The sequence below is a fragment of the Neomonachus schauinslandi genome, chromosome 10 (assembly GCF_002201575.2).
Source record: "Neomonachus schauinslandi chromosome 10, ASM220157v2, whole genome shotgun sequence".
In the NCBI taxonomy this organism is placed as follows: Eukaryota; Metazoa; Chordata; class Mammalia; order Carnivora; family Phocidae; genus Neomonachus; species Neomonachus schauinslandi.
In genome coordinates, this window is record NC_058412.1 from 90,269,819 (window position 1) to 90,277,690 (window position 7,872).

The following is a 7,872-nucleotide window of genomic DNA, read 5'->3' on the forward strand; positions in this document are numbered from 1 at the left end:
ACAGATGGTCACTGTAGGTGACAGGTATCTTCTCTGCAAGAGATGGGCCCTGCAAGTCCAAGTTCAAAGGGCTGTGATCTGGTGATGGTCATGGCTGATGTCTCCTGGGTGCCGAACACTCTATGTGCCTTCTCTGGTCACCCCTTGGGAGCCGATGATGTGCGGGCTTATTTCCCAGCTCTTCAGGTGAGAAAGCTGAGGCTGGGCCCATGTAAGCGACTCATCCAAGTGCCCAAGTCTGCCAGGCGAGGACAGGAAAGCCGTGTTTGCTCAGGGTTCTCCTGCCTTGTGGGTCCAGCACTGCAACCTCAAGAGGGGGCAATAAGCTGCTGGATCCTGCCTTTGTTTCCCCCGAGCAGAAGGGAGAGGAAGAGGACAGCCTTTGCCTGCCAATGCTCCTGTGCTCTTCAGCACCAACAGGAGCCGGCCGTTAGATGCGCTCTGGCTGGGAGAAAACACAAACGCAGGACCTGTGATTGATGTCAGGTTGCTAAGGAAAGAAGAGCTTCCAGCCTGCGGCACAGAGGGGACTCACCCATTCCGTCCCCTCTTGTAGTCCTTCCTCCTCAGGGCTGCTGGACATAGGAGATGACAGTGCTGCAGGCTTCGAGGAACCCCAGTCCTCCCTGGACCCCCTCACCTTGCTCATCTCATCAGCTCTGCACACATCTTATCAGACAATTTGGGTGCAATGACCAAATCGTGTGGATAGCTTAATGATTGACCTTGATTAGTAGTGGGACTTTGGAAACGTTGGCTTTGGGTGTGTGAAAGTGCTTGCTACTTGGCATTCTGTTTTCAAATTTAAAAATGACATTTGTGGCTGGTGGCCCCATGGAGGCCATGGAGGCCACCTCCTTACTTTCACAGTTGAGGAGACAAGCTTAGAGAAGGCACACTATTTGCCCACTGTGATCTGGGAACCTACGCTGTGATAAAGGCGTGCATGCTGGAAGCATCGCTGAGCCTTGCTCCTTCAGCACCCTGACCAGAAAGCAGACTGAGGAAGTGGGTGACTGACAGATGAAAAAACGATGTTCCTGTGGCTCCCAGGAAAGGAGAATGTGCCAAATACAGGGACAGCCCAGAACTTTGTAGCAGGAGAAAGTCCTCAGTAGGATCAGGAAGAACGTGCAGGTTGGGTTCTCAGGGAGGCAGACCCTGGGGCAGGTCGAATCTTAGGCATGCTCCTGGGATTCCATCCCCCCTGCCCCCCAGAAGAGATAAGAAGGATGCAGGGTGGGGCTGAAGAGAAGAGGCCCTGTGACACCATCTGGCCAGACACCCCAGCACACCCTGTGGGGAGCTCTGAGACTGGGATTACCCTTCGGAGTTGTCCTAGGAGGGACACGTGTCCCCAGATCTTGGGTTACATTACTCAGTCTTTGGATGCCTCCCTCAAGGAAGGGGGCATGACTGGGTGAGGTGGCTCTCTGCAGCTGAGACAAATCCCCAGGGAGCTGACCATGCAGCTGAGGGCTCTGGAGCTAAGGGTACACCCTTAATTCCTGAAGGCAGCTGAGGGTTACATTTCAGCATCCTCTGCACACCACCCCTGAGACATCAGCCTCTCTTAAGATTTGAATCATGCCTGGCAGGAATCTGAAACCATCTGTCTTTCTGCAGATACCATTGCAGCCTCCCCAGCCATCATTCCTTGTCAGCATCACCCAGTTTTCCCAGCCAGAGTCAGAGAATTTTGCATAGACACTCCATCAACTGACATCCTCGAGGGTGACTATGTTCCTGGTTCTACTGGGGAAGTTGAGGCAGCTGGGCCGGGGAGAAAGAGGCCAGTCAGGCTAAGAGCAGCTGTCTCTGGTGTAATTAAAACTGCACAGTGTCCTTCTGCATGCCTCTGCTCCGACCCAGGTGGCAACAGGAACACAGTATACCACACAGAGATGGTCCCATGGGCAGCTCTCAGGTGCAGGCACAGATTACTCCTGAGCTGAAGCTTGTCCAGCTCCAACATTGGTCCCAGGACTATCCTGTGGGGACAAGAGAAAGTCTGGTTCATTTTTTGTGTGTAATAGTCTTCTGATTCCATCTGGTTTTGTTATCAGGGTCTATAAGGTGGGAGCATGCTAGAGAGGTAGCCAGAGGCTCATCATGGGGCCTTGTGGACCTTGGATTCCTGAAATTTTTCCCCTCTAGGTGTGATAGGAAACCACTGGGTGTTCCTTCTTTTTTGCTTTTACCTTTGTTACTCAAGTGTGATGTGCATCCAGAAAAGTGCACAAATTAGTAGGTGTGTAGATAGCTTTGGGGTGTATTGCCATCTCAAGATATTAAGTCTTCTAATCCATGAACATGGGGTATCTTTTCATTTATTTAGATCTATTTTAATTTCTTTCAGCAATCCTGTAGTTTTCAGTGTACAAATTTTTGTACCTCCTTGGTTAAATTTATCCCCAAGTATTTTATTCTTTTTGATGCTGTGGTAAATATAATTGTTTTCTTAATGTAATTTTCTGGTTGTTTATTGATATTGTATGGAAATACAACTGATTTCTATGTGTTGATCTTGAATCCTGTAATTTTGCTGAGTGTGTTTATTGCCTCTAGTAGTCTTTTTTTGTGGATTCTTCTGGGTTTTCTATATATCAGATCATGTTATCTGTGAATATTAATGATCTTACTTCTTTATTTTTAATTTGGATACTATTATGGGCTAATTTTGTTCCCCCCCAGATTCATATGTTGAGACCTAAACTCTAATACCTCAGAATGTGACTGTATTTGGAGATAGACTTTGTGGAGGTAATTAAGGTGAAATGAGGCCATGTGGATAGGCCCCATTCTAATCTGACTGGGGTCCTTATAATAAGAGAATATTTGGATGCAGGATGTGTGTACAGAGAGGGACAGCCATGTGAAGAGGGTGGCCATCTGTAAGCCATGGAGAGAGACCTCAGGAGAAACCAAACCTGCCAACACCTGATCTCAGACTTTCAGCCTTTGGAACTATGAAAAAATAAACTTCTGTTGTTTACACCCCCCAGCCTGTGGTATTCTGTATGGCAGCACTAGCAAACTAATACAGACACCTTTGTTTTAATAACAGTGACCTTCCGGAAAATTGTTGCATCTGCTTCATGATCTTTGCTGGGTCACAACCGAGGTCTTTTTGGGGACTATCTGCAGAGTTGAGGCCCTGACTAGGATTTTCTGACAAAGAGTTGCAGATCTTATACTCATGTGGGGAGAAGAACTTATTCTGGTGTATCGGTTTTCCTGGCAAGGCTGGCTAGGTCGGGCAACATCCCAAAGAAACAGAGGTCTCTCCTGTTTTCCTTCCTTGGTCCCCAAGCCAAGACCATCCTTGCCATTTTAGGACAGCTTTGCCCTCCCCTTCTCCTTTGGCCTTTACCACCCTCTATCCAAGATGGGTGTGGGCAAGTTAATTTGATGGCAAGGCTCATTGTCCTCTTCTTTTCAGTGATTATGTTGTTCCCCCTTCTCTCTGTTACCGTCTGGTCTCGGTGTTGACTTTCATCAGAGGGGTGACTGTATCCTCTCTGTGGTTCCCCAAACACTAGGCCCTCTGCCTCACCCTGTCTCATGCCAGACAGTTGGCCCCATGCAGCCCCAGCTTTGACCAACCCACCTCCTAGTGACATGGAACATAAGACCCAGGAGGAGGGTGGGTATCCCACCCTTTTTACCTCTTCTGGACCTCCTATAACAACTCCCCATGTCCCCCGGTGGGCCACTGAGCTATGACTCCAGTGCCATTTCCCTTCTTGTAAAATGGGAATAAATCATGATCCACCTACTCTTTGTGGTGGTCAGTCTAAGAGGTTATAAATGCAACATGAAGAAATGGCAGCTCAGGGAAAATGCCTTCTCCAGACAATATCACCTTCAAAGGTCATTCCATTTGGAATTGTGCAACCACCTTCTAGCATGGAGAAAAATTCTCCAGAATAACCAATAAGGCTATTCATTGGTGCAAGAAATAGGAAAGGCCTCTGCATGTAAGTCTGAAGCCTGAAGTGTTCTCAGCTTCTGCTGCATTTCCCTTTAGACCAAGTCAGACCTCAATCTGTTGTTTATCCATCCATGGCTCAATTTTATGACCATGATGCTTCTCCCCTTCAGACTTGGGTTTGAATCCTGGCTCTCTCACCACTGAGGTGAGAGACTATAAGAGCTGTGTCTACTTAAATGTTGCCTCAGTTTCCTCTTCTGTAAAATGGGGGTGCTAATCCCTGTTTCATGGTGTTATCATGAAGATGAAATGAAAGAGTGGTTCTAGGTACTGGATCTAGAATGTCGCAGGAAATTCATTCTAAGATAATAATAAAGTATTTATGTACAGGAAAGTTCATAGAGAGTGGTTTATTACAGGGAATAATAGAAAACAATCTAGGTGTTTAGGACTAGGGGAGTCAGTAAATCCATTGAGACCCAGGAGACCCATTACAGGAGAGCAGGATATGGTCCCTACAAAAGATGATGTAGGTATACTTTCAGTGACATGGAAGGGTGGTCACAATAGAGTGTAAATTGTTAAAATACAGATTATGGCACTTTTCTTTAGGATAGTCTTTGGCAATGGGGCCATATTAGTTGTATCAGTCAGCATCTTCCCACCCACAACTGTTTTGGGGAGCTTCCCTTTGCCCATGTCCTCATGGTCAGGCTTGGGCCAGGGACCCTGTCCTAGCCATGTTCATCAGACCAGGAGTGGTTAGTTGAGCAAAGCTGAGCAACCAGATTATTTCTTTTGAGAAGAATCTTGGAAAGCAGACAGAATGCTGAGCACAAGCATTTTGGAGGTGACCCCCCCCCCGGGGGTGTGGAGCAGGGAGGATGGTGGGTCAGGAGCCAATAAGGGAAGCTGTTCTGTAGGAGGCCAACTGGACTAGGAGGAGGTAGGGTGGAAAGACCTGCAGCCTCAGGGAACGAGAGTGAAGGAGATGGAGAGTCTGAGAGTCACCACGGAGGCCTTGTCACCGTCATGGAGCTCAGCTGCACCCTGCCCCCTTGCCATTGAGAGGTGTCTCTCTGGGGGTGGTCAGTTTGCCATCATCATGAGTGGTCCTGGGCCTCCGGGCAGAGAAAGAAAGTAGAGCCCACAGTAAGTATTGAGAGAAGCCTGAGGATAAGAAATAGAACCTTCCACATGCCATACAGTAAATGGGGGTCAGTGCCTGTCTCTATGCTCCCACCCTCACCAGGTCAGGGCACACAGACTGGCTTCCAGCTACCAGGGTTGTGGTCTCTCTGCCTTCAGCTCACTTAGTCCATGGAAATCTGCTGGTGTACAGGACAAAAATGCTGGAGAATTAACATTTCCCACCCCTAGCAACAGACCTCAACCAATGACTCATGGGGGTGGGTGTAGAAATACCCAAGCTCCCTTGCTCCTTGGGGGGTGGGGTAACTCAGGATTGCATGTCTACTCTGGGTCCTAAACTTCCAAGAAGGATAGAGCCTCAGTTGCCCTCAGTGGTGACCTGCTTGCCAGCACACCCTTTGTGGGCTCCCTTCTCTTTCTGGCCTCACTTCCCCACTCCTCCACTCCTGTATCTTGGGATCAGATAATCTACTCACACCCACATCCTCGTCTTGGGTCTGCTTCTGGGAGGACCCAAACTGGAGCATATCACCAAGTTTGGTTTTCTCTGCCCCTTCTTGCATCCTAGACTTGTCATTTTGCAGCTGACATGGGGTGTGTGGGGGTGTTATGGACTGAATGTTTGCATCCTCCCACCCCTCCAAATTCATATATTGAAACATATTCCTCCAAGGGGATAGCATCAGAAGGTGGGGCTTTTGGAAGGTGCTGAGCTCATGAGGGTGGAGCCCTCACGAATAGGATTAGTGCCCTCATAAAAGAGACCCCAGAGAGTTCCCTTACCTTCCCATCACGGGGGGCCCAATGAAAAGATGATGGTCAACCAACAAGCAACAGGGTCCTCACCATACACCAAATCTGCCGGCACCTGGATTTTGCACTTCCAGCTTTCAGAACCGTGAGGAATATATTTCTGTTTTTTTAAATGGTTTTCCTTTTTATGTAATCAAAGACTGGTGGATAAACATAAATACAGCACAGTTACTTCAGATCATTCTTCATATTGTATACACACAGACCGATGAACGTAATCTGAAAGAAACCTGCAGTCGGCAATGAAACGCATACAACTTTTCCTTCCCTCGCTCAAAAAAATTTGAAAACACACAAATTTAGAATCTCATCAGCACACACTCTTGTGACAAATGATTCAGACATAAATAGTGGGTGCAAAGAAACTATATACTAACATATGTAGAACCTTTGTTAATGAAAACCCAGAAGCAGCTGTAAGGATGAAGATACATTCAGTGACTGGTAACTAGTTGTGCCCTGAGGGGCGCCATCGACAGAGATCGTGCTGCAGAGAAAAGCTATGTTACACACACAGTGAGAAAATAAACTGCAAGAGGGCGCCTGGGTGGCTCAGTTGGTTAAGCGACTGCCTTCGGCTCAGGTCATGATCCTGGAGTCCCGGGATCGAGTCCCGCATCGGGCTCCCTGCTCGGCAGGGAGTCTGCTTCTCCCTCTGACCCTCCTCCCTCTCATGCTCTCTGTCTCTCATTCTCTCTCTCTCAAATAAATAAATAAAATCTTTAAAAAAAAAAAAGAAAATAAACTGCAAGATCAATGCATTCATGTTTAATACTGGAAAAATCACGGCCCTCCAAAATTTCTCCACGTTTGTTATAAAAGCCCTCTGCACTCAACTAAAATTAAAATGATCTTAAAAGGATAATACTTGTAAAGTTACTTAAGTCTTTTCAGCCACAGAAACTGCAATGGAAATAAATGTTCAGAGTCATTTTCAAAACAAAAACAAAAATCTATTCTTCTGATGACATGCATGATTAAAAGGTCTATGCAAGATACATTGCTCTACATTCCCAATGACTAGGAAAAAAAACCTCAAGTCGATTTTTAGTTTGCAGATGGTCAAAGGATTTTGTATTCCAGCAGGAGTTCAAATCTTCTGGACCTTTTCACCAACAACTACTGGATGTTCTTTTCTGATTTTCTCAGCAGCATCAGCTTTGTAACTGTAAGAGCAATTGTGTACATCGGAGTAATGGTGTACCTCACAGTAAACATTTCCACACTGGCATTCAAACCCAGTAAGTCCCACTTTCTTCCTGCACATGAAACAGCAATTCTTTTTTTGTTTTGGTTTTTCAGGAGACTTGCTTTGCTCTTCAGATGGCTGTTGTGCCATCTGAAGACCGTCTGACACGGAAGCTTGCAGGTCTTCTGTTTCAGGTCCTGCTTTGTCCACAGATGTACTGTCCACTTGGGAAGATGCTACAGATTCTGATAAAGTGACTGATTTGATACAGGGCTTGGCTGCACAGATGAAGAGGTGGGGTCTAGCGGTGACCGAGCGTCCGGGACACCGCCGTCTGTGCACTGGACGGGTAAACATTCAGACAGACTACTGACAGGAGCTGCAGGGGGGCTTATTCTGCCATTACTACTATACTGTCTTTGAAGATGTTCTCTATAGCATGCTGCACACATGCCATTTGTACGAGGGTTTCCATAAAATTCGCAGCCAGTGGAACAAAGCACAGGCATTTGGCTGTGATTAGTTTCTTGAGCCATGTTCCTCTGTTGCACACCCGGTGGCGGCCCTCCCCGCCACGTGCTGCCCGCTGCCGCTGGTCACCGCCGGAGAGTGGGGACAGGTGAGGCCGCTGAACCCCTGCTCCCTCCATCCCGCTGCCGTGGCCGCCGCCCAATGTATTTCTGTTGTTTAAAATCCACTCAATCCCTGTGACCCTGCAGCCCAAACAGACTAGGGTGGGTTTGTCACCTTTGGCTGTCTGAAGTCATTGACAGTCACCATCTTC

At 47.4% G+C, this 7,872-nt stretch overlaps 1 protein-coding gene across 1 annotated transcript; it reads right to left on the bottom strand.

Annotated features, from left to right (window-relative positions):
• Nucleotides 1-6,989: 6,989 nt before the first annotated feature.
• Nucleotides 6,990-7,624, bottom strand: LOC110590036 (AN1-type zinc finger protein 6-like). Its single transcript, XM_021700721.1, has 2 exons — nucleotides 7,393-7,624; nucleotides 6,990-7,312 (listed from the first exon to the last, which is right to left on the bottom strand). Exons 1-2 carry the CDS (start codon nucleotides 7,622-7,624, stop codon nucleotides 6,990-6,992), a joined length of 555 nt encoding a protein of 184 aa, XP_021556396.1.
• Between the last annotated feature and the right edge of the window lie 248 nt (nucleotides 7,625-7,872).

Coding starts and splice junctions, on each gene's coding strand:
- LOC110590036 (XM_021700721.1), bottom strand. CDS start 7,624: ATGGCTCAAGAAACTAATCACAGCCAAATGCCTGTGCTTTGTTCCACT. Junction 7,313..7,392: donor CCCGGACGCTCGGTCACCGC/TAGACCCCACCT, acceptor CATCTTCCCAAG/TGGACAGTACATCTGTGGAC.